We start from the raw sequence: 26,271 nt of genomic DNA on the forward strand, positions 1-26,271 counted from the left end.
TTTGATCTGTATTCCAATGATAAACTACTTCTGCTGTGCCCTCAAGGCCTTTAGAGATGCAAAGTTTCTTTTTTATCACTTGACCTTTTCATGTAATCAAATCTGAGGCAATGCAGACTCGATATTGCTTTTTTTAATCGCGTTTGGTCTTTTTCCAAACCTCTTCTCAGTGCTTACATCTGTTACCTGCCTGTTTGAAATCACCAGGATTTGGGGTGAGACAAAAAACAAGGGTGTGTTTTGCAGCAGAATTTCAAGTTATTATTTTTGTCTTGCATTGCTTAAATTCTCCCCGACAAAAATATCAGCCTTGTGCCGTTTCTGCAGACCTTGGGGACTTCTGATTGCCTGCTGCATCAAACAAAGAACTCCACCTAGGGAAATTTCCACTTGGTGTTTGAGTCCTGAGTAGAAACAGCTTGCGAAAATTCCAGTCCTGAGCCCGTGGCCTTTAGTTTGCTTTCAGCTCCTAAAACTTTGCTTCCCAGGGTTAGGAAATATGCTTTCCTATGAAGGTGATTATATTCAGTGGCTCTTCTGAGCCCCAGCAAAAGCTTCTCTGAGGCAGAGATGTGGAAAAAAAGCAAATCTGATACTGCAGGGAGGCTCTGGAATTTCTGCTGCGTTGTAGGATGCCACGGGAAGGTAAGGTCTGCTCTTCGGAGGGGGCCTTCAGCTCTCCTTGTTTCACCTGTGAAATCATTATCAGCACTGTTATTTAGGCATTAATATCTCTACCAGGGATTGAATGACTTTTTTGTTAATGTGGTTGTTGCATCACCTGAGTTATTCAAAACCTGTTCTGTGGGTGGCTTTAGCTGTATTATAATTACACACTGAACTCCTCCAGCACTGGGAGTGCAGGGATCTGTGTGCACCATCCGTGTGCTCTCTATCACTTGTGCTTCTCTCTAGATGTGGCTTGTAAAACTTCTTTTGCTTTTCCCTGTTTGTTCGTCTTTTGGAGGCGTATGGACTCAGTCTTGGAAACATAAGTCACTTTGACTGCAGCATCTGCTTCTGCACATGTACTTAAACCAGAGCCTCGTTCCTCAGCTGAAAATAAAAGAGAAATGCAGCATCCCCAGCTATTCCTTGTTAGAACACAGAGCCTTTCCCTCTGTTTCTCCTCTTGGGCCTTTCAGACTCTGCTCATTAACTCCTCAGGCTTCCTGAATTGACATAATCACTCAGACTCTTGCTCTTGTGCTTCTCCTGTCTTGCAGTAAAACTTGGTGCCATTGATTTCTAGTTCAGGCAGTCAGCACCTCTGAAACACGGGGCTAATTTAAGATGATGCTCACTTTTAATTGGAACACTTCAAATACTCACAATGGCCTAGAAACCCTTCTGAGGAGGGTCCTGATTCAGAGCTGTACTTGAACTCGTGACACTGCTCCTTCCCCCCCCCCCCCCAAGTGTTGTTTGCACCCATGATGGACACGTTCTGCTTTCTCTACCTGCAGCGAGTTTATCATACGCAAATGGCATCTCCTGCCCCGGGGTTTACCTGCTGCTTATCTTAAATGGAGTCCTTAGGGCCCTGTGCCCGTACATTAACTATACAAATTTTGTAATCATCATTTTGATATTTTCAGCTTTTTGCTGTAGGTACCAGTAAGTCTCAGGTTTGTGGGGAGAGGAAGTGGATTGACGACATTGTGCAAAGTCTGAGAGTAACTTTTCCATATATATATTTATTTATTTATTGTATGCTTACTAGAGTGAGTTACAAAGGAGCAAGAAAGAACATATGAGTGGAGTAAATTGTTAGGTTTCTCTTTACTGTGGATTAACCTAAATTACGTCCTGTTTTCCTTCTGGTTTGGGAGGTCTCATGGCTCCTCATCCTATACAATAGGGTAAAGGCAACTTTAGCATGTTAATAGTGTTACTCATACAGTGCAAGTGGTGCTTCAAATTAGGTGCTGTAGGGGGAAAAAAGAAGTGAACCCTCACTCCCCAGGGAGTGCACAAGGAAAGGTGCTTTTGAGGAGAAATAATTTGGCTGGATTTGGTTGTTGGTTGTTTGTTTTTTTTTACAGTAATTTCTTAATGTTAGATTTGACTTCTTTTTAATTTATGAATTTCTGCAGCTGTAAAAGGGAGATAGATATATCTATACATATATACAAACACACAGACATGGGATATATATACACACATTTCACATGGAGATCTAGCGTGTGGATAACACTTTTTATTTTTAAATCACTCGGCACTAGATTTACTACCTTCACCCCCATCTGCCTTCTCAGTTGGAGTTAAATATATATTTCTGCCTGTGTGTTCTCTAAGCTGTACCATCTCATATGAGAACATGGAAAACCCACGTACCAAAGAAGACAAAGTCAAATCCACTTCTAGCCTGGCTTTTAAATGTCCATAAGCTCCCATCCTTTCTCCACAGTCTTGAGTTGATGCTTAAAATGCAAGATTTCCTCCTTGCATGCATTTGTAGTTTTTAATTTCAACTGTAGACGAATGATCAAAACACCAATGTTCTGCAAATGGTGTTAAACTAATCTTTCTAGAGCACAACCTTTACATAATGAGGGGTCCACCTGACCAGGAGGGCACGTGGCTAAGCTGCTTACAGCTCTTCATTTGGAAGTATTACAAGGATGGTTTGTACACAGCCGGTGGGGAAATGACTGTGTTCCTTATTCTTGAGAGTTCAACCCATATATGTATTAAATTAAGTTATAACTTTTTGCTGTCGTGTTTCCTGTTGTGATCATGCTCATGTATAAATTTATACATTGCAGACCTTCATTTTGGTTTGAGTCCTTGGTGGTCTCCTCATCACTCTTGACCACTGTGCACAGTCAAATGTTGCTGCACTCCGTGGCATTTGATGTTTTATTTCACTTTCCATTTTCACTGGTGACAGTGGGAAGTCAAATCACATGTTGGCTCTGTGTTTCCTGTGGGAGAGGACTGATGGGTGAGGCATGGTCCAGAAAGCCTTTTGTTGTCTGTTCCAGGCAGAGCTGGTTCCTGAACGTACATAGGTATGTATTCATCTGATTTGGAGATCAAGGCTTGGTCTCTCCTGGCCAGGCTGGCTCGGTGGTGCGTGAGGTGGTGCAGCTGGGCCACTGTGGTGTTGGTTGGTGTGCTGGCAGTGCCTTCACTTGAGCTGGTTTTTCCCCTGCTGATTTTTTTCTCAAGGTGACTACATTGGGCTGTGCATTTTGAGCAGGGGTTTGGGGGAATTCTTAGCTCTCAACCTGCAGATCAGTGTCTGTCTACAGAGTTTAATCTAATCTTCTTTGCATGGGCTTTTCCAGGGGATTCCTCTTCTGAACCTTTGAAAGTTTCAGCATTATTTGAAGTACAGGATTTCCTGCTCAGGTGAGCAGTGTGGCAGGTTGCTGTGGCTAGACAAGGCCTTCAGTGATGAAGCAGGGTCTGAAGTTGTTATTCCATGCAGTGTGTGAGCTTCAGAGAAGCTTATGGAGGAGACGAATCAATAATAGTTTGGCTTGGATGGCTTCACTGTGCTTTGAGACTAACAGAAAATCATTATGAAATGATGACTTTGAGCTCAAGTTTGTCAAGCCACCAGGCATGAAGGGCATTAAAATTGCCAGCCATTAAAATTGCCAGCCCAGAAAGTCTCACAAAACCCACAGAAGTTGGGAGGTGCCCCTTCTTTCCTGGTTGTGGTGAGGCCCCGAGTCATCCATCGCGGTGTTCTGGTCCCCCTCCTGGCAGTGTGACGGATCCATGGTGTCGTGCCGAGGTGCAGGGGATGATAAACATGCCTCAGCACTCGGATCCCAGGCCCTGGCTCCATGACAGGGATGCATTTAAGTAATTTCATACAGTAAGCTTCTCTCTAACAAAATTACAACAGAGCAAAATGTACTTTGATCCAGGTCAAGGACAGGGACAGGCAGACATGCACAGGCACACAGGGCTGGCTGGGGCCTTGCTTCCACTTGGCTATGACTGTGGGTTGATACTCACCAAAGTTTCCATTTAAGAGTAACCAATTGTCGTCTCCTTACTGATGGCTTCATGTTTAAATAAAAGCAGTGTTTAACCTTGAAAGTTCTCTTACTCATTCAGGTCTCTTTCCCTCCAACATTTTCTGCTTAGGATATGTTTTCAAATGTCTGAGATGTTCTGAGGTGTGGGTTAGGGAATTGGGTTTCTTCAGTTCTTCCATCAGAGTGAGTTTTATTATTCTGTTAACTCTCTACTGTAGCAGGGGCTTGCATTTTCTCATGCAGATGTTGTGCCTGGGTTCTTTAACCTGCTGCCTCAAAGCTCTAAAAGCAGCCATTGAGGAAAGCTCAAAAATCATCTCTCTGACAATGATGGTGTTGCAGAGATGAAATAGAGGTTTAGTAAACTACTTGGTATTTTCCAGGAGTTACCCTATGCTAATTTCAGAACTGAAATGCTTAAATCAAAAGCCAGACATTTGCATTTTTAATCTTTGGGCTTTTCTTTAAAGGCTCTTACGTTATTTTTAGCTCCAGCTCCCTGCCAAAAGCTTTGTCCCTTTCCTTTTGGATTTTGAGTTGATGAATCCCACTAGTTATGATGTCATTGCATAGTGTGAAATGACAGCAACAAAAAGAAAAATCTTAGCAATACCATCTGTTACAATAAATATTATGCACTCCTGTTAGATTCCAAACAGATTTGGATTCCATATTCACAACAGAAGCTACTCTCTGCTTACACTATGGTACCCTCCAGCATAAAGCCTGTCACCGAATTCTCTATATGGTTCTGGATTTGGCATGACACCTTGCCAGGTCTAAGTTTAGTAGGGTTTTTTACTGGGGTTTAATCTTCTCCCAGTCATATCAGGACTAGTAACTTGCCAAAACCGGTCTTTGAGGAATCTGCGTGAATTAGGATAATTCACTAATACCAAGCTCTGGTTGACGTTGGTCGCTGGTCATCTTACAGTAATTGTGGCCTGAAATAGAGAGGGGCAGATTTGCTTTAATCTGCTGACTATTCCTCTCAAAAGATTAAATGCAAAATGTTGATTCAAACCTGTGATGGGAGTTCCCAGGGAGTGTATCGCGTTTGGACGGGAGGCTTCCCCTGCATAATTTATCAAAGCCTTCACTGAAGGAATTGAGTTTGATGCTTGTGTCGTGTTGCTGCGAGATCACAAACGCCCTTGGAAACCCTGAAGAGTGAAATGGTGTCAGGATCCAACAGAGCACGGAGCCTGCGTTACCAGACTGGGTCAGAGAGAAATTCTGAAATAGAGCAGTGCTTGAGTGTGGCCTGAAATGTGCTGCCTGCCAGGAAAAGGGAGGCTGAGGAACTGGGGAGGGGGCACGTTATCGGGGGAAGGCAGTTATTACTCCTGAATGGAGCAGAATGCTCACAGCTCCGTTTGGACGGAGAGGAAGATTTAAGTGCCTCTAAGTAGTTGGAGTTGCAGGGTTTCAATAACCGCTTCACTTCCAGAGGCTTTCAGTGGAGCCTCAGCACTGGAAATGCCAGGCAGTGGAGGAGGTTTTTCCCTTGGTAGCTGGCCAAAAAATTGGGATTTTGTGTTTGCGGGGTATTGGTGTTTTAGAGCTCAGCCTTTGGACACGAATGGATGTGATGCTGTGGCTTACTAGGGCAAGAGCCAGACTCGATGGGGTCATGACATGAAGTTATGGTGCTCCTGTGGGTGTGTGAAGCTTGGGCTTGGGACAGAGCATTGTGTCACAACAGGAGACTCACTGGAGGCTTTAAAAACAGGGGAAAAAACCAGTGTTCCTGCCCCTGTCACTTCTAATAAATGCTGTCTTGTTCAAATTGCATCAGTACTTGCCCTGCAACAAAGCCAGTCAGTATGTGGATGTTGTGTTTGGGGCACAGCCGCTTTCTCGGAAGCAATTTCCCAATCCCAGAGGCAGAAATGAATGGCCTGACAGAGCACGGGCTGGATGCAGTGGAAGGGTTTGCACTGTTGTATTCCTGTTATCCACAGCTGGCTTTGAGGGCTGGATCACAGCTTGGCACTTGCTTCAGTCCCTCTCCTTCTGGCTACGTGCTTATGATCTCGTTTTTATTAATATTTTCATGGTATGGATGTACAAGGTGTATTGGAGTTTGTGAATAACAACTCACTAATCACAAGAGCTGAAATCTATTATCTGCGTTTGAATCCATAGTGCTGTGTTTTATCTATAGTGCTTTTTATTAATCCTTCATTTTAAATCCTTTCATCTTCAGGTTAAAAGACATAAATAAACGTCCATCAGCTGATCACCTCGACATCCTTTTGCCTTCTCTCCCTCCCCACCCTTCCCTCAACATCCTGGCTCCCAGGAAGGTGAACTAGAAGAGCTGGATTCCTCCTGTAGCAGGACTGTTTAACAGCAGGAAATCTTTCAAATTTGCTTAGATGGGAAATCTGCAGCACAGACAAAAGGCATTTTGAAGTTGAGGCTGAAATTCCGAGGTTTGGGTGAATTTGTTGCGCTCAATTATACTGAGCAAGCTTTTGCAAGTGGCTTCACATTAGTGAAGGGAATTAGTGTGATGAGGAGAATACTTTTCAAAGTATAACCGTATGGAAGGCTTTGCCCAGAGCATCTACAGCATGTTAATGCCTCCTTTCACTGCAGGGCCCCAGCAGAATGCAGCATTGTAGTCCCTTTGTAAGAGATGCTGATGGATTTCAGGAGCATTGCTGGTCTGAAATGGCCACTGTCATACTTTGTACTCGTGCAAACAGTTAAACTGGGTGCTCCAGACAAGTATATTATGGAGACACCCACAAATTTCATCTGTGCTGTAGCTGAGACATGAGGAGCACATGGCCTTTTGCTCCAAGCAAAAGCAAAGATGACATTACTTCATTTGCTTTGCTGTCCTTGTTTTCAGTTTGGCTTTTTGAGCTTCATGTTTTTGAAGATTTTTGCAAAAAGTTGCATCGTTATTCCCCATTATGTAAGTGGCTGATAGCATTACTCATAATTTTCTGTTATTTAATAGGCTGTGATTCTTACATGGATTTTGATCTTATAATTGAGGGCATGACAAACATTGAGCCACAGCTGGCAGCAACATTAAGTGTCTAAGATGGGTTTAATGTGCTAAACTTTGAGCAACTCTTCCCCTCGTGTTGACTTTGAGGTGCTTTGTGATTTAGAGTTCTTCATTTATTAAGAGGATGCTGCTGTCCTGCTCTAAGCTGCTTCTCAGGCCATAACAGCGGGTGGAGCTTTAAATACTCCAAACTGAGCAAAGCAGAGGTTTTTTGTTTTGTAATATTTGCCTTGGAATGAGTTCTGCGCTTTGGAGTGGCTCTTCAGCTCCATCTCTGAGCAGCACCCATCTCACAGACTATATCTACAGGATGGCATTCTTCACTGATGAAGAGGATTAAAATAGTCATTCATGGCTAGGCTTTGTGAACGAAGATTTGGGAAAATAGTCATTAAACTGCAGAATACACCACATGTCATATAAAGTACAAACTAAAGATGCAGACAGGCTGAACGTGCTGGAGTGGTACAGTCTGCTGGAGTGCATCAGGATGGGAACATCTTTAACTCAAGCCAGATTTCAGATGCTCGTATCACAGAAAGATGAAACTGGGGCTTAGTTTGCATATGGAAACTCTTGGCCTCCTGTCTGCAGATACTTATGTGCTTTCATTTTTCTCTTCTGTGTTTGAATGGACAGTTGGTCCCCTCTGCAACTTAAAATCATGTGCTTGGCACTATTTGTTAGGATACTTTCTGTAGTGAATTAACCTGAGGAACAACTCAAAGCAGAGAACTCTTCTTACTCTTCCTTCCTCTCTGGTTTAATATTCACATCCCTTAATTGACAGGTATAATTATGAAAATACAGACAACCTCTAATGTAGTTTTATGACTGAAATTGCTCCGTTTCTCTTTGTTGTCCAGGCTTTAGAGTTGCCACAGAGCCTTGACAGCCATGAATCCATTTCGTGCTGTTTACCTGACCTGTTTTCCTCCTCAAACTGGTGCTACAATCAGATACAGAATCTCTCAGTGAGATATTCTCAGAATGTTCCCAGCCTCATAACACAAGTCCAGGTAGTACTAGTCCCAGTAATTCCCTGGGAATTGTGCGGGGAGAGGCAGCCTCCAGCATAATTGAGGCATAGTCTGGTAAAGAGCTCGTTTGGGCTCTCAGTGATTTATTTTTGTTGTAAGATGTCCAAAGTAAGGATATGAGAGTGAGGTATGTTTCTGGCTCTCTCGTGCTGTTGCATCATCAGGCTGTAATTTCAGCACAGCTTTTGGGGGTGCTGATGTGTTATGATGGGAGACATCTGAATAGATTCCATAGGGCTCATCCACAGCTGGGGCTTGCCAGATCCTGACAGAGTTAATATTTGCAGCTGAGATGTGTGCACAGCCGTGTTCCTGAATTAAAAAAAAAACCCTCAGTGGGCCATGCCTGAAGTCAACCAGTGAAATCATAAAACCACCAGTCCCCGGGGTTAGAACTTTATGCAACATTTTCATCCTTTGACTTTGGGGAAGCGGTATTGAAACGACTGAGCCCATGGCTAGGAAAATGGTGAGTGACTGATTGCATCAATACTCAGATCAATCTACCCTCTAACCACTGTCCCAGTGATGGGATTTGCATGTGAAGTCAGCATTTCCATTGCTATGTGTCTGCTTGGAGGGTCAGGGAAAGCAGAGCTTGGATGGAAGGCTGACCATTTCTTTCTTTTTCATTCAAGTGTGTCTCACGTTGGACAAGAGCATCTGAGCAGGCAGAAAAACATCCTCCCCTGTCTGATAGACTTTTCCAAACAGGAAAATAAAGAGTTGTTTGGAATCCTTGTATTGGAAATAACACATCTGGAAGGTTTTCTCTACAGTTCCTCCAGCTGGAGAATACTCAGTCTTTATACCAAAAAACCCACAAGCTGCTATGACGGACAGCCTGGGCAAAGGGTCTAAAAAAAATTTAAAAAGTAGTACCTTTCATAGACCTGGAAGAAGAATTTCATTTGAGGTGATGGAAGATCTGGGGTATAGTGGCTCTTTAAGTCATAACTAGATTGTCTAAAACTGTTCTGCCTGCTCTTTTTCAAAGAGCAATTTCCCTCGCTGTTGCAGAACAGGCAGTTTTTGCTTCCACCTTGGTAATAAAGCTTTCAGCACCTGATGGTTTTGTGCTTCAGAGCCCTTAGTGAAGTGTCACATTCCTTAAAACTGGTCAAGCACTCGACCATCAGGTAGATGCAGCTGCAGTGTGTAAGTTCTACCGCTAATCTTTTGGTCAATTGTAGTTCAAATAAGTAGAAAGAAAAGCACTGTGTTCTCTACCTTACCTTGAATTGTTCCTACCTTACCTTCCAGAAAATGCTTAAGGAAACTTCAAAGAAATAATGGGTGTCAGTGTACCTAGAGTTCATTCTTCCCACTGAAACCTGGGAGAAAATTGTTGACAAGTTAAAAATCTCATTTTACCAAAGATAAAAGTCACCTCTCCTGTTTTATTTCCATGCGTAATCTTATACAGCTCAGTAGAGTGAAGAGCTATAAAACTCAGCACAAGAAATTCAGGTGTTCAGCATCCAAAGCCAGTTAAATGTTCTGCAGTCCTGAAATATTGGAGGTTCGAGGCTTGCTTCTGTCAGGCTTGTTTTACTTTCTGGATCAGTAATTAGTAAAGGGGATCTCAACCCAGCCAGCTTGAGTCTGTTCTATAAATTACCACTTAATTTTCTAATAGCATTAAGCAGCTGTTCTAAGCAGAGCTCTGTTACTTCCCTTAAAGGAACTGGTTAATACATCCATTAGAGTTCCAGTGTTCAAGCCTAACTGTGCTGTGGTGCTGTGACTGTTAAACCTCAGCTGATAAATTAATGCTTCAGAAATAAAATGCTACTAAATTACTCAGGATTGCTTTTAAAGAGGGAAAAAATGGAAATCCATTAAGCCATTTCTGACATCCTTTACTTTGTATGACATCCTTTACTTTGTATGACCCTGCTGCTGACAGAACTTTGGGGTTCAGAAAGCTCTTTGTCATTTGTTGTCTCTTATGTCAGACTGCTCAATCCAGGTGTTGGAGCTCCAGGGGATAGATGGGAGTCGAGCTCTCATCCTCTGCTTTGGAAGAAGGAAGGAAGTTGTGAGATTTGAGCCTGAATTCTGCTGATAGTCCCATGATCTTTCTCAGAGGTGTTTGGCTGTGGGTGATAAGCTTAAAAATAAACAAGTCAAACTTTTGCCATCAGATCCTTGGAAGTAAGAAGTGTTCCTCCAAGCCATCTTCCCACATTTCAGCCTCTTTCCTACTTGAGTAAGGTAGTGCTTGGCATTCTTCATCCTGCCCTTACTTAGGAGTTTCTCCCTCACCTTTAGTTTGCCAGCATTAGTGGAAGGAAGCTGGCAGCCTTTCTCCAGTTTTATTGCTGTTTACTGGGATCAGAAGTGGCAGCAGTCAGGAAAATGAGAGACTGTGTTTTGATGAGAATTTGAGATGATTTTGCTTAGTTAATTCTCTTGCATTTATCTTTTTAGCCGTGAGTGGTAGGAACTTTTCCTAATGAGCAGCTGACTGAAAACCAAACTTTCTTGGAGCAGTGTTTGTATTGAAGTTTTCTATTTAAGGAAAAAGATATCATTTACTGTAGCTGAAGAAACTTATAGCATCGCTATGGGAGTATATTTCTGCACCCCTAGACATTGAAGGTTGTTAAAAGATTCTGGTATGTATGTGAACAGTCATGCAAAGATGCTTCATAACAGGCCATGAGCACTTCTCAGAATAACTAACAGGAGGAGGTGTGTGGGAAGCTGTGTGGGGAGATGGTTTTGGTTTAAAATCTCAATTTCCATTATTTCCTAAGTAGACTTACTAAGAGCTAGAGTTAAGTTACCCATCCTCAGTAACAGGTACTAACTGCTGACTATTTTCATAGACCTGTAATTTACAGAAGTAACCTGTGCTTTTGGCTGAACTTAAAAAGTTTGAAGTATAAAGGTATGCTCAATTTTTACACTGAAAATGGTGAGGCTGTTCCATCATTTTTTGGTAACTCGTTAATTTTGGTCTGGATCAGGATCCCCTTGGCAGAGCCCAGGGAGCAGCACAAGGACGAAAAAAAAGCCCTGTATTTTAGCTGGGGGTTTCCCATTAACATTCTTTGGAAAGCCAGGACTTAAAAACCTCGTGGTTTCCTCGTCCAGATTTGAAGTTGCATCTGAATTGTTTGAAGGACAGAATTACCAGTTAATTTGCATTGGATTTTAGTTTTTTTTTCCAGAAGATTGTGAATTTAGAGGTGGAAAGCAAGACCTGCAGAGCTCCAGTGCAGTCAGAGCAAGGCCTGGTGAATCGTTCCTGTGAGCTGGAGGAAAGTTGTGTATAGCCTAATTGCAGGACTTTAAAATCCCAAGGAAGTTTTATCATTTATGTTCCAAAACAATTGCACAAAAATAACCGATCTGTGATGCTGAACAACATCTATAAAGGGAGGGACACTCGAACCAAACCCACACTGCATTGCAAACTGCATTCCTGCTTGCTATCCTTCCTTTATCTTGCATTTTTTTCCCAGGTATGTTTTCTTGCCACTTGAAATTCTCAGTTAAAAAACGCCCCTCGGTTTCCTGCTTTGCTTTTTGGTTGTGTTAGATAAAAACACAATCTGTGCAGCCTTTTTATCTGGAGTCAGTGAGTGGTCAGACACGTGGGTAGAGCGAGGAACCACAGGTTCCAGCAGTGGCTCTTTTGTGCAGCTTCACAAGATTTGTAAAACCAGCTTTCAGCTGTTTTCAGGGAGGGTTTTGGTTTCTCCCCTCCTGAAATGCTAACTCACTTTGGGGCAGTAGTAGGGGGTTTGTTTCTTGCCTGCCTGATGTGGTAAGTCATTCTCTCAGTCTCCTCCTGGCCAGTTTTGTCCTCTGCGAAAGCCAGTGGGGAAGCTGTATGGGTGTGGGAGTTGTGATGAGTTTTAGTCCAGAAGTTATTTTTGCCTTGAACAAATTACTTTGAAGTGATGAAAGATTTTCTAAAAGTACTTTCCTGTGTATTATGGAATCTGTATCCTGGTAACTACAGTGATTATATTCCCTAACTCTTCTGTAGCTCAAGTGCCTTAGGATGGCACAAACTCTCTATTGAACCATGGAGAAAATACTTATAAAATAGCATCTCTCAGCACTCCTCCATATGTGCTGCTGTCAGAGATGCCTCAGTGCTATCAACAGTGATAGTTCTTATCAGTCAGCTCAGTAATGAAAGTTAGATCTGAGAGTTAAACTTTACCCTAAGTATGAAACACTATTAAGCCATAGCTGGTGTCCTTAGGTTTTGATTTGGATCTCCCTTCTGCTTACCCTGTGGCCATTTTTTCACAGAATTTTACTGTGAAAACATGAACTTGTGCTGAAGTTTTTACTTGCGGACTGGCTAACAGGACATCTTGGGTCCCTGTGCTTCAGATGCCCAAATAATTAATGTGGAAAAGCAGTAATTAGTCTTGCTGTGCAAGACAGTGATGGCACAGATTGGAGGAGTTGAGGATTAATCCAAGCTGAGCCTGCTGCTGGATGACCTTAGGCAAGTCACTTGACTTTATGCCTCAGTTTAGCCCAGTGATAAATAGGCCTGGCTCTGTGCTGAGGTAGGACTTAGGATCATGCTGTAAAAAGGGAACTTTAAATAGACCATGGCCGTGTTCTGCTGCAAAGGGAAGGAAGTGGCTGTGAGTGGGTCTGTCTGACACAGCATGGAAATTGTCCCTGATGTCCTTGTGACGTGTGGAAGGTGGCCTGACTGATTGAACCTATTTGGACCCAGCTGTGCCCTGTGTGAGGATTAGTAGCGGTGTAATAATTGTGTCTTCCTCTTCTCTTGCCCTGCTTTTAGGTTGGGTTAGTGTTAAACTGTCCCACTCCCAGCCATTACACCCAAGTTGTACTTTTGAAAGCTTGAGGCCCAGCAATTAATCTTTTTTTAAAGGACACAGTTCTGGGTACAGTAACATTTGTTCAGGGAATGTTCCAACCCAGTTGTTATGAATTTTGTCTCTCCAGGGATAGAAAAGAGGATGCCAAAGGCAACCATGTTACACAAGCAGCTTCAGGAAGCTGAGGCAGCGCTGAGTCGTGGCTTTACTGGATGTGATCAGCACTGCAGCAGCACTGCCTGCAGTGTGCCATTCCCTGTGGAATGTGCCAGTTCCCAGTGCAAAGGTCTGGCACGCAGATTATGTGCCCAATAACTCGGGTAGGCCAGGTTTATGGAGCGTGATAAACTAGAGGAGGAGGGGGAAATAATCTGAGACCTCCTAATTACAAATTCCAAGTCAGGGACTGGGAAATGTCACCTTTGCTCTTAGGAAGACAGAGGAATGTGCAAAGCAGTAAGGAATGCTTCGGGCTGCAGCAGGTCTTCGTAATCCTGGGATTGCTGTCAGCACATATGGAAGGACGTGGATTATTGTCACTGAACTTCCGAGTGCTCAGAGCTGCCTGTCAGCCATAAACAGAGGCATCTAAATATAAACTGCACCCGAGTTACTGCAGCTCCTGCCTTGGCTCCCAGTTCTTTGCTGGTGCAGAATCCTCTGCCACAAAAGTCGATAAAGGACGAGCAGATGAGAACTCCACCCCTTCCAGCAAGTTAAAGCAAGTCAAAGACTGCTTTACTGAGATTTCTGCCATTTAAATTCAAAAGCAAACACAGGCTGGTATTATCAGCTCACACCAGATCTGCCTGCAGACAATAATTCTTCCTGTCTTGGACCCCTGCCCATGTGCATTATTGTAATTATCAGCAATTTAAAAAAAAATAAAGCAATAAAGCTAGGATGAGCTGCTGGGCTGTGGATTTACTGCCTGCTGTGTCAGGCATTCATTAGCCTTCCTGGGTTCAAGCCACCTATCTGCTGAATAAAAGCAGGAAGAGAAGCTAAGGAAAACAAAGCATGGAGCACCATTAGAAGCAGGAATTGAGAGCTCTGCCGTGTTTAGAAGTTACAAATCCAGGGGAATTTCAGGTATTCTGTGCAGAAGTCGTGCGTGAAGTCCCTCTGTCAACTTCCCTTGCTTTTTAACTGAAGTATTGGTTTCCTGAGTACTGGAATTAATTCCCAGGTGAGGTTCACGGCAATGAACATTAGGTTTAAAGGCTGTGTGGCACGTTGTGACCTGGGAAGTCTCAGCTCTGCAGTGCCAGGCCAGCTGTTCTGCTTCCAAAGGCTTCGGTGCTGTGACTGCAGCAGCTCTTCATTTTGATTTTGATTTTGCAAAGGGCTGGCCTCTCCTTATGAAAGGAAAAATGCCCATGGACATCAGCTCTGGAGACAGTGGGGTGTGCAGTTAGGCTTTGAAGCAGTTGCGTTTATCACAGGATGTTCTGAGTTGTAAGGGACCCACAAGGATCAATTCTTAAGTGAATGGCCCATACAGGGATCAACCCCCTACTGGCATTATTAACATGTCCTTGCACAAATGTCCACACCAACTTTTCAGCCCAGAAAGTGCAGAAAGTTGGAATACTCACACATTTAAAAGCAGCAGCTGTCAAGGGCTGTGCTCATAGGAAGGCTGGTAAGGTAACAAAGCTCATTTTTATATCAAAGGAGCTGTTGGAATTCCTCAGTGATTTTGAAAGAGTTCAATTTATATCCTCCATATTTATATCCTCCATATCTGTGGGTGTTGCACTGACATAGGGAGAGTTACAGTGTTGCTCCAGATGGAATAGGAAATGCAATTAAAAAAAAAAATCCAGAAAAGCCTCTTTCTTTCTTGAATTAAGAGAAGGTGGGCAGCATGATGTATCTGGATAAAGACTATGCTGAACAGCCTGTTCTGAAGTCCCTCAAGTTGTGGTTCATGTGCACCCTGATTTAATAAGCAGTATTGCTTGGGGGGGGGCTTCACTTAATTAAAAACAAACAGCACAAATCATCTTCTCAAGTACTGCCTGACATTTTTTGTCAGTGTAGCAGCAAATAGTTGTGGAATACATGTAACTCTTGGGAGCAGGAAATGTGATCCAACCTGCAGAGAGTCCTGCAACAAGCTCTGCATGGGAATGCCCCAAGCAGTAATTAATCTGTTCTCTGGCCACCAAGTCAGTGCAATTCTCCATGAGAGCTTTCTTCAGCAGCTTATAAATTCTAGAAGCTGGAGTTTCAGTCTTAAAACAGCTTAATCTTCTGTGGTTTTATCCGGAGAGCTGCTCGTGTGTTGCTGCAGAGGAAGCCTGATGGAAAGTAGGGACAGTAGGAGTTCTCCTTAGCAGGCTCTTCATCCTTCTTGGCCTAAAATCCCATCCACTCTGTTTTTGCTGGAATAAAGGCTCATTCTGGCTAATCTAATCAAATGGACAAGGTTATGGTTGTGTTTGACCTCACTGAAAATGCAGAATTCAGTTAAATATGACATTTTGCAGATACCTTGGTGCCATTAAGGAAAGCTCTCAGGAACTCATTTCTGTGAAATAAAATAATCAGCTCCTCTTCACAAGAGAAACACTCCAATCACCTTTCAATCCTCCAGTCCCCAGTAGCATGCCAGAAGGCTTTCCTGAGTAGCAGCATTCCATAGGGAGCTGGATGGACAGCATGTGAAATAATATGTGTTGTTGTGAGGTTTAACAGATCCTGGAAATAAAAGGCAAGGATCATGGTTTTCATGTTTAAGTCTTTATAAACCAGAACTGCAATAGCATTTTTGAGGTGTAGATGTGAAATATTCCTTATTTTACTAAATAAATTCCTTATTTTACTTTCATCCCTCCTTTGGGATGGGGGATACTTGCAGGAAGAACAGCCCTGACACTTTTTAGCATATGGAGCCAACCCACTGTCACAAGCTGAAGAGGCGAGTAGTAAATAAAAACTGGGATACTGGGGCAGACACTTCCATCAGAGAAAAAGAAGATTTAGAGGTTTGAATTCCAGTGTTTCAGGACCGTAAATCAGGCACTGCATGACAGGGTGAGGAATTTAACTGACATTAACTGGCTTGAGATTTATGTGTTTGTGTTTTTGGTCTTGAAAGGCAAACTGGGTTACAGAATTATACAAAAGGCAGAGCCCAGTTTATCATGAAACATCTTGTAAATGCGAGTGCCATTGAGGAAAGTAATGGTTTATGGAACAGTCTTTCCCCAAATATCATTTGTCTTGCTCTCATGTTATGGATGTGTATTAATAGGATAATAGCCACTAAAATAATGTTCACCGAGGATGTACACAACTGGATGAACTCTCCTCCATCATGTGTGTGTTGCCCCTCCTGAGCTGTCAGGCTGCTTATTTAAGGGATTGAATCGTGGCTACCCAGCACTACAAGAAGCAGCTGCTTCCATTTATGGCTGGGAAATTCCCCGAGAAAAATGTGCTGTCAAGTTGTTCATCCCTCTGCAATGTGGAATGGGTGAATTCTCTGAAGTACTAAAGAGCTTAACTGAGGACGTGGCTTTATCCCAAGCTTCGTGCTGGTTTACATGTTTCCCAGCCCTCCTTTTGCAAAGTGATGTTTGAATGTAGCCCGAGGGATCCACTTCTAGGTTTGATACCTCAGTTGTGGGAAGCAACAGAAAATTACTTTGTCCCAAAAACTTGTGTAGGTGACTTTCCTCCCTATTTAAATGTCAGTGTTAAAGGTGTGGCCTCCATGGGTACAGATGAAGTTTGTGGTGCTATATTCTCTCATTACAGATTAAAATACTAAATTAAATACTTGATGTGATTGAGGGCTGAAGGGGATTGCCAGTGGAGGAAAAATTGAAGCCCATTGCTCAAAAATCTTACCCTGCAGGTCATGGGGTTAAAGAATCAGTTCGTGTATCTCAAAGTTCATTAATTCACCCAGCAGCGCAATCCAGGAGAAGATTTCTGCCGTTTGATTAAAAGTGATGAAATCAAGCAAGTAATTAGTGTCGTTTGTTCAGCTGGGAATTGGGGCTTAGCATGTTCTGGTAGCTACGGTAACAGCACTCGCTGATATGCAAAGTATGTGAGCAATCCAGGGAGGGGAATGGTACCTTTACAGGGAGCAGAGGTGACAGGAGAGACGGCAAAAATAAACACGGGCTCCAGCAGCATGTAAATAGGGAGTGGGCATGATTTCAGGAGCTTGGTATGTGTTTGAACAGGAGCTTTGCTCAGGCAGGGGCTGTGGTGAATGGGTTACTTATGGATGTTTCTACACCTCTCCTGCTCCAGCAGTTCCCTTGTTTTGCTGCAGACTTGTTAAGTTTGCCTTGATGAAAACAGTTTTCAGGCATCAGCAGTGCCAGCAATCTCCAACCATAGCATGTACATTTTATTCTCTTTTGATGCCGTTTATTCTTTCAAGGGTTAATGCGTCCTGTGTACTCGATCTTGCATCTCTTTTGGTTCTTTTCCAAGGTTGGATCTTGCATGTGTTTGGAGTGTTGTCATAAAACTGTCTTGTGGATTGTTTCCTTTAACATGTCAAGTCTTGTGCTCTGTGGAAAGTGGTTGTTGGTACTGAAGTGGTGTTTGTTTGGAGGGGGATGAAAAGGGCCTCGTACAAAGTTTGCATGTGTTTAGAGAGTTAGGAAGGATCATTCTACATTTCCCTCTTTCTTCTGAAATGATACACCAGGAGGGAAAGCGATGCAAGAGTCTGCACTTGTAAGAAATTTATTAAGTGGTTTGATTTCTGAAGGAACCAAGTTCCCCAGCCTCAGTGCAATCCAGAACTCAACCTGCATCTGAAGTACATAACTGTTGTCTTTTCCTTGGGACAGAGAGTACAAAAAATGTACTCACACTAAATTTGAAAATATATGTGAATTTGGCAGCATTTTGATACTGGGCCATTGATGCCAGTATCTGTTATATATAGTTTAGTATTTCATTACTTTGTGGTCTGCGCTAAAACATGCTTTCATGAGCATCTCTTGGTTGGAAGGGTCAGAGTAAGTAGAAGCCACTCTATAAAACTGTTTCTCTTAAGTGGTGCACAGTCAAATAGTTCTTAAAACTCAAGGGGTCATTTTTCTGCAGGTAAGACATGAATTTATGCTTTTGTGCCTCAAGTTCATTTTCTCACCCGAGCACTGGTGGTGTGTTCAGCACTAAACAATCCTTGACTCTCTGAGTGTTGAAAAGTCTTATCTCCAGGCAGTGAGATAAGAGGAGGGGGGGAGAAATGAGCTAATTATAATGGAGTTATTCTTTTTCCTAATATCCAGTAACTAGGATTAGTATCCAGTTATTAGTATCCTAATATCCAGTAACTGGATATTTTCCTAATATCCAGTAACTGCATATTGGCAGTTGAATTTGCTTTAAGCATACATATATTGGTATGAGATGATGGGGGTCTGCAGGCAGTAGGGGGTGAACAGCACCCACAGTAATTTATGCATTTTTGAATGCATAGAAGTTAAATATGAAGGCAGGACTGTTGACCTGGTGTTGTGCTGCCTGCCAGGGAAGAAAGCAGCTTAGGGGCAGCACTGCCCTGCAGCCTCTGTACATTGCCATTTCTGGGCTGGAATAGTTGAAGTGGATTTCATTCCCTTAAAGAGCTTTTGGTTTAGGAGTTCATCTGATTTTTGCCTTATGCCTCTTCCTTCTCTTTGACAACATCTAGTAGTTATTTAGGGAGAGCACATTCAGCTCCTGCATCTGCTCGGTCTCCTCAGAAAAAAAACAAGCCTGCAATTTAATTTACTCCCCTTTTTCCTCTTTTGGTTAGCCAGCAAGATTTCAGAAAGGGGCCCTGACCTTGTTTTCATTGATCAGTCTGCATTTTGACCCGAATGTGAGCTGGAGCTGTTGGGTTTTGTCTGCCGGTGCAGGCTGGGAAGTGCACAGAATACACAGCTCCCATGGGAATGCACTGAATGGGACACAAGAGGCTTTGAAGAGCTGGTTGCCACAGTTGTTTTTCTGATTCAGCAGAAATCATCTTTACTTGTATGTTTGAGCAAGAATCTTAGGTGTTTCTATCCCAAATATTTGATGATATTGGGAGAAACACATGACTTCAAACTCTGAGCAGGATTCTTGCAGTGGGACCCAGTTAGTAGTAGCTTATGTGTAACACAGAGGTGTTTCTGCCAAAAGTTATTAGTATTAGTTAGTTGTAAGGTTTTTCAGACATCAGTTTTACCCTTTGTGGGCACAGCCTTTAAATGCGAATTAATCTTGGTTTAGGTAAGCTGCTATTTCAATAATGAAAATAGAGTTTGGGAAAACAAGCACTAGGAGTGGGCTCAGCATCTTAAGGAATGTTGTTACAAAATAGTTTGCAAGACTCTGCCGATACTCTGGATTAAGCAGGAGCTGTCTGAGATGATGCCAGAGGGTTTCTGGTTCTTGGAGTTCTGCCTTTCATCAGACAATGCAATCAACGTGTTTTGTTTTCCTTTGTGTTCACAGGCCCTCGCAGCCAATGCTGGGACAGGGTTTGCAGTGGCAGAGCCTCAAATTGCCATGTTCTGTGGGAAGCTAAATATGCATGTGAACATCCAGACTGGGAAATGGGAACCTGACACTTCTGGAACCAAGAGCTGCTTTGGAAGGAAGGAAGAGATTCTGCAGTACTGCCAGGAGGTGAGTTTTTCTGGCTCTTCACTGCTGTGAAGGAATTGGATTCCAATTTAGCTGGTCAGTGGTAAACTAACCCTGCAGGAGACAAGATTGCTGTTGCCCAGCTCAATTCCCTAGGCTGTTTTGCTGAGTTACTGCCCAGGGAGGACACAGCAGTGGGATTTAGGAGCTACCTCTGACTTAGACCAGCTTATGCTGCTGTAAGAAGGTCCTTGGTCTGTAAGTCAGAGGTGTCCTTATCTGCGTTTGCAGGGCCTTACCCAAGTGTTCTGCCTCTGAGCAGGTTAACCAGTGTCTGCTCTGTGTTGTACCAAATGGAACCTGACACCTGTCTCAGTGACATGTTCATATCAGCCAGAATATTAGAAAGAAAATTTTCATTTAAATGTTGACAGTATTTTAAGCTCTTTATACTTTATTGCAAAAGATATAGTCTACTTTCACTGTGCTCCAGATATTCTGTAACGTATTGGCCTTGATAAGCGTCTTTAATTGCTCCTCTGAGGTGTCAGGTTTGTAAAATACCACAAGGAATGTAGTTTTTTTTTAATGGGAAAGGGACAGAATGCACCATGTCTGGACTGGAAAACTTTTAAAACTGTTTTATAAGGCTGATGTAACTGGGGCTGCATCTGGTTTACGTAGTAGAAGCCTAAATATAAGTCAGTGTCTGGACTTGCGAACTCAAGCAGGACATAAAGATCAAATGAATACATCATAAATGGAGCAGGCATGAGGAAACCTGAGGAGGTGGATGTGTGTTGGCTTGACGAGAGATGAGAGAGTCTGAAGATGCTACTAAACCCTCTTTGTTGGTGATTGCCCTCTTCCAGAGGATTTTGTACTGCACCAGAAAGAATGGAACAGATAAATCTCCAAACACAAATACTCACTCCTCTGCTGCCTGCAAAGCCAGACCCCTCAGCTTAGTGCCAATGAGGGTTCTTGCCCCTGACCTGGCTTTCTCCTGCCTCACAGAAGTGATGACATATTTCCTTTCTCAAGCCCCGTGTGACAGACAGCTGGGAGCTTTTTTATGTCTTCAGCTGTCCTAATTTTGATCTAGAGGAAAGTGTGTGTGTCCATGTGCAAACTTGAGCTTGTTTCTATGTAGAGAATCAGCCTCACCACTCCTGGTAGGAGCTGCTTTGCACATTGTGTCCTTTCTGGAGAGAAACCTCTGTGTGTGTGCTGTTAACAGATGTACCCAGACCTGCAGATCACCAACGTGGTGGAAGCCAACCAGCCTGTGAGCATCGACAGCTGGTGCAAGCGTGGGAAGAAGCAGTGCAAGGACCACACTCACATCGTGGTGCCCTACAAGTGCCTGGGTGAGTGCCGGGGGGCTGTGCATTCTGTGGGAGGAGCAAGCAATTCCTCCCAGGAACAACTCAGTTCCTAAGGGTTCTCTCATATCAGGTTACCATTTCCACATCCAGCTTCCACGTTTTTCTTTCCATAAGATGGAACTCTGCCTTTCTGGAGCAGATCGACAGCTTGATAACAGCTGTGGTGAGATAATGGTGCCTGGCATGAGAAAGAAATTCCCATTCTCTCTGCAACTGCCATAAAAACCTGAAGGCTATTGTATCTGAGTATCACAAAGACACTGGGCTTTAATACTCTGATCCTATTTTTGTGGAGCTTTAATATTTTGTTGCCTTGGAGACTTAAATGCTCAGTGTGCTCAGGCTTCCTGCTGTGGTCTTGGCAAGAGATCTCTATTCTATTTCAATGACTATATTTAAACTTTGCAGTTTCAAAGAGGCCTTGCTTCTTGCAGCTGTATCCCATGTCCCCACTTTGAACTGTGAAAGAGTAGGAGATAAACTGTGATGGACTTCATGGTGCTTTGCAGAATGTCCCCACCCACTGGAGTCAGGCAGCGTGTGTGACTGGTTTACCTTGTGCTCCCTGCCCCAGGCGTGGCTCTGACGCTGCACTGCTCCGTGGCTGTGCTCAGGACTGAGCTTAGTCCCAGCTGGCTGAGTTTTTTTCAATCGTCCACTGGAAAAGGCTTGTTCTATAAGAAGTCTTAGGAGAGTCTGATTGCTGGGAGCATTCATTGGGAACCAGTTTTCATAGTTGATATCCATATCTCGGGTTAACATGTGATTTGACAGAGGAGAACATCAGCAAACCTGCAGAACCATGTGGGTACTTTGTCCTGTGTTTTATACCTTCCACTACACAATCATAAAGCATTTCATTAAAAATAAAATTTAACATGGACACATCCTGGCAGAAAGGTGCTTGTCTTTATAAATGTGGAAATTTGGGTTTGGGAAGCAACCAAACCCAGCTGCTTATACAGAGAACTTCTGATGGAAATAAGGATGAAAGCAAGATTCCCTGGATTTATAAGGAGTCATCTCTTTCAGAAATAATCCTCCCCCAAACCTATTCTCCAGCTGAAAAATAAGCTGATTTTAGTGATGTTGCCCTAAAATTTGATAAGCATTAAACTATGTGTTCAGGTTTTTCATGAACTGTGTCTCTCACAGTGTGCATGACTTGCACACCCCAGCCTGGGAGGCAGCTTTGCTTTTCAGATGCAAGCTGCAAGTCAGGAGTCCACATCTATAAAGCACCTTCTCCTTTAGCACTCCACAAATTGCTGGTTGTAAAAGGATCTTGTGTTTCTCTGTGATTATAGTCAAACTATGGAATTTCATTCCCATTCCTGCTTGTGTCTTCCTTGATACCTTAATGCACATTGTATCTTGGGTAGGATATAAACCTACCATGTTTAACCCTCTCTACTTCCCTTCACCAGAGAAAGGTCCTTTGTATTTCAAAGGTGAAGAGGAGAACCCAAAGCCTTCTGCCTTCAGTCCACAGAGCCCCAATCTCTTGGTTTTAAAGTTTGCTCAGTTTTAGTTTTCTTATCAGGAGCATTTAAACTTTTTTTACTTAACTTATTAAACTGATAGGGAAGGAGAAAAGATTATTAACTCAAAATTCTAACTGGGCTGTTTTGAGACAAGAAAATGGGGAAAATAGCATCTCTCTTAGTTTAAAATGTAACTAACTGCAAAGGGATGATGAAGGCCAGTTGATTCCATTATCTTCAATTGTCATCAGATAATCTGTCCCTAACCTCTCTTTAACTTCCCTGTAGAAGTGTCCATGTGCCTTTGGTATCAATACTGAGGGGTTGCAAAACACACTGGGTGTGCAGAATATTTAAAATATATTTTGACAAGATAATGTTGAAGATTGATTGAACAAAGAATTGTGCTCCCTGGAGACTGTGAGAAAAGGCCTTTGACTTAAAAACCTTTTCTGCAGTTTTAACAAATGATTCCTAAAGCTGCTGGTCATGTATGCAGGGAATGTTGCTTTGAAACAGTTGAAGATCTTTTCCTGATCTTCTTAGAGTATCTAGTCACGCCCTTATTTTAAAATTATTGAATGTGGCATTTAAATCGGCAAGAAAGAGAGAAAAACCTCAACTTGGAGAAAATACCGTGGTTTGGATCCCAGCGTTCACTGGGACTTCTGGGCTAAGAACAGGAAGCGACGCTCACTTAGTTCTGATCCTTATTTTCCATGTGTTGGTACCTCACTGAATGATGATGGAAATTTAGGCTAAATAGCTTTTAAGTGCAACTAATACAGAGTCTGTAGAGCAGACCGATTCTTTCTCTCCCATCTTCCTCAAAAGCAAAAGTCTGGTTTTGGCACAAAGATTGTGCCAGAGCTTCCTCTTGCTGGTGAAGTTGTGGTTTTCTAAATGTTGCAATACAACATATTTGCTGACTCGGGTTGTACTCTGGTTTTTGGGCTATACAGTTTTTATTTTTCCAGCCCTCTGTGTTTTGTTTAAGGACTGTCCCAGGCAGGGAATGTGCTGCAGTTGATCCTGAATTAAACCATCTGGAAACAAAACAAAACAAAACCAAACAAGACTTGCTCAGATACTCAAAACATAGATAACACTCAGGGCATATAAAAATTTCCAGGTTGTTTCAGCAGCAGCCAGTGTGTGAAGGAGCTTTGATGTGATGCAGCTCATTTAGAAATAGGGGATTAAGTGGTTTGAAAACTTCTGTGTGCAGACACAATCTTTTCAAAGACTTGAGTGAAATCTCTTCAGTCAGTTCTTTTGGTTCCTTGAACAACGGTTTATTAACTTGTACTGTAAACTTTGCCTTCAGGGTCAGCAGTCAGCCCCTATTCCTGGTTTTACCGTGGAAATTCAGACTGGTTTTGTGTAGATTCTCAGAGCTAATTTTCAGAACCGATGTGACTTGTTCCCATTAGGAATATTCCAACCCTTCAAGCCACATGCACGACGTGTGCTCTGGGGGGGCTCTGGTGGTGGCTTTGGGCAGGTGTGACCTGTGTCCGCGGTGTGTTTTCAGTGGGTGAGTTCGTGAGCGACGTGCTGCTGGTGCCCGAGAAGTGCCGGTTCTTCCACAAGGAGCGGATGGATGTGTGTGAGAGCCACCAACACTGGCACACTGTGGCAAAGGAGGTAATCAGCTGCTGGAGCAGCAGTATTTAGTCTGCACTTGGATGCATGCAGTTTTGGAGCATAGCAGTGTTTATCTCTGGGCTGTTATTCCCATATTCCAGCCAATGGACTGAGGCAACAGCAAGGAAATGAACATTTAAAAGTACTCAGGTGACTCAAAAAACCTGTGGAGCCACTGAGTTATTGTTCCCTCATGAAAAGCTGTCCTAAGTCGCTTATCCAGATCATGGAGCTAGGAACTGAAATCAGCTCTCTGGGATGCTGCTTTAACCAGTGCTTCATCCCTCTTTCCAGGGAGCTGCAGTGGGCATAGCATAATTCCTGTTTTTCTTGCACATTTTGCTTTAATGTACCGGCTGCTGCTGGGGATTTGGTTGGGAGGGTTTGCCTGGGAGCAATCTGAGTTTCGTTGGGTCTGATTAGTGGAGGTTTTACATAAGAGATGGATTATCTTCTCAGGATAAATGCAGCCCGTGGTTTTGGGGTGTTTTTTTGGTTCTTTATCTGACTAGCTAAACTGCTGCAAATGCTCTGCATACCCATTTGAAGCTGGGGTAGTTAAAACAGGATCATGACAAAATGTACATGTTTTCTATTTTGTAGAAGCAGCAATTGTAGAAGCAGCAGCACATCAATCAGTTGTGATGGTGCTGAAAAAGATGAGGTTAAGGATGTTCCCGTTAAAATTCCTATTTCTTTAAAATCCTGTGGGCAAAAACCTCTCTAAATAAAGCTGTACTAGAGGAATTGCCTTTTAATTGAGGATAAACTTGTTAATGTCTAGCAAATTGAAAAATCATTTGTTTTAAATGTAGTTGGAGAACTTTTCCAGCAATATTTGGCTCATTTAAAATCCTTGCTGTAACAAAGCAAAGCACAAAAGGGTTCTGATGTGCATAATAAAACTTTTCTTACTTCATTCTTTGCCGAGTATGGCAAAGCCAAGTATTTCCTTAACTTGAGAGAGGTGTATAGACATAATGTCTGATCATAGTTTGCATTTAACTTTTTACTTGAATTATCTGATTGATTTTCATCTACAGCACGTTAAAATAATCTTGACACAAAGTCCATTTGAACTATTATTCACTTACTCCAGTGTAAAGTTTAATAGATAACGTTTAATGAAACAACTAGCCCAGAAAAGCAAACACCCGTTCTGGTTCTTTCAAGTGCTCTCTCCCTTGAGTTGGCACAAAATGTTTAGCTGTTTCTCCTGAAGTTTGCCAGGCTGACAAACTAGCACTTGTTGGGGCCAGGGTGTGATACATTAACAGCAGGAAGCTCTGAATCTGGGAATTTTCTGGGGATTTTTTTGCCCTGCAAGTTTCAAATCCACTTTCCTTTGATGTTCACTCCTAGGTCATATGTTGCTGTTGTGTCACATTCTTGGGACCTCTGATAGGCAAACTTGAGGTTTTTCCAAAGGAGGGGCACGATGCTAAACTGACCTGGCTGGGCTCTCCTTTCAGGCCTGTCTGACAGAGGGGATGATCCTGCACAGTTATGGGATGCTGCTGCCCTGTGGAGTGGACCAGTTCCATGGGACAGAATACGTGTGCTGTCCTCAGACTAAGGTTGTGGATGAGGCTCTGTCCAAAGAGGAGGAGGAGGAGGAGGAGGATGAGGATGAGGATGAGGATGAGGATGAAGACTATGACCTTTACAAAAGGTAGGGTTCTTTCTTACTGGTTACCACCGGCTGCTTGGGAATATTTCACACAGCAACTCCCTTGTGCTGAGGGTTGAGAGAATTTCTGTGCTTCTGAATTGTGTCCTTAGCTTGAAGGAGCCTTGCAGGAGGACAAGTGACTTCTTTATTACCGGAGGAGCTCAACAGCCCCTCTCCCTTCATCCTTGGGCAGAGAGAGTTGGGGTCACTCATCCCGGAGAAGAGAAGGCTCCAGGGAGACCTGAGAGCCCCTTCCAGTGCCTAAAGGGGCTCCAAGAGAGCTGGAGAGGGACTTAGGACAAGGGTCTGAAGGGACAAGACACAGGGAATGGCTTCCCTCTACCAGAGGGCAGGATTAGATGGGATTTTGGGAAGGAATTGTCTGTGAGGGTGGTGAGGCCCTGGCACAGGTTACCCAGAGAAGCTGTGGCTGCCCCACCCCTTGAAGTGTCCAAGGCCAGATTGGACAGGGCTTGGGACTGAGGATAGGGGAAGGTGTCCCTGCCCAGGGCAGGGGGTGGAACGATATGGGTTTGAAGGTCTCTTCCAACCCAAACCATTCCAGGATTCTACAGCAGGCACCTCCCC

The 26,271-nt window shown here is 43.2% G+C and overlaps 1 protein-coding gene across 5 annotated transcripts in view; it reads left to right on the top strand.

Annotated features, from left to right (window-relative positions):
• The window catches only part of APLP2 (amyloid beta precursor like protein 2), a 46,127-nt gene that overhangs the window by 2,556 nt on the left and 17,300 nt on the right, over positions 1-26,271 (top strand). For all 5 annotated transcript variants that reach the window (XM_051812428.1, XM_051812429.1, XM_051812430.1 and 2 more), the window contains exons 2-5: positions 19,361-19,534; positions 20,733-20,862; positions 23,899-24,011; positions 25,484-25,683. In XM_051812428.1, coding sequence (XP_051668388.1) covers positions 19,361-19,534; positions 20,733-20,862; positions 23,899-24,011; positions 25,484-25,683 — 617 coding nt within the window. The remainder of the gene's footprint in view (positions 1-19,360; positions 19,535-20,732; positions 20,863-23,898; positions 24,012-25,483; positions 25,684-26,271) is intronic.

Source organism: Manacus candei, unplaced genomic scaffold (genome assembly GCF_025592945.1).
Source record: "Manacus candei isolate 608988 ecotype Guabito, Panama unplaced genomic scaffold, ASM2559294v1 h1tg000086l, whole genome shotgun sequence".
NCBI lineage: Eukaryota > Metazoa > Chordata > Aves > Passeriformes > Pipridae > Manacus > Manacus candei.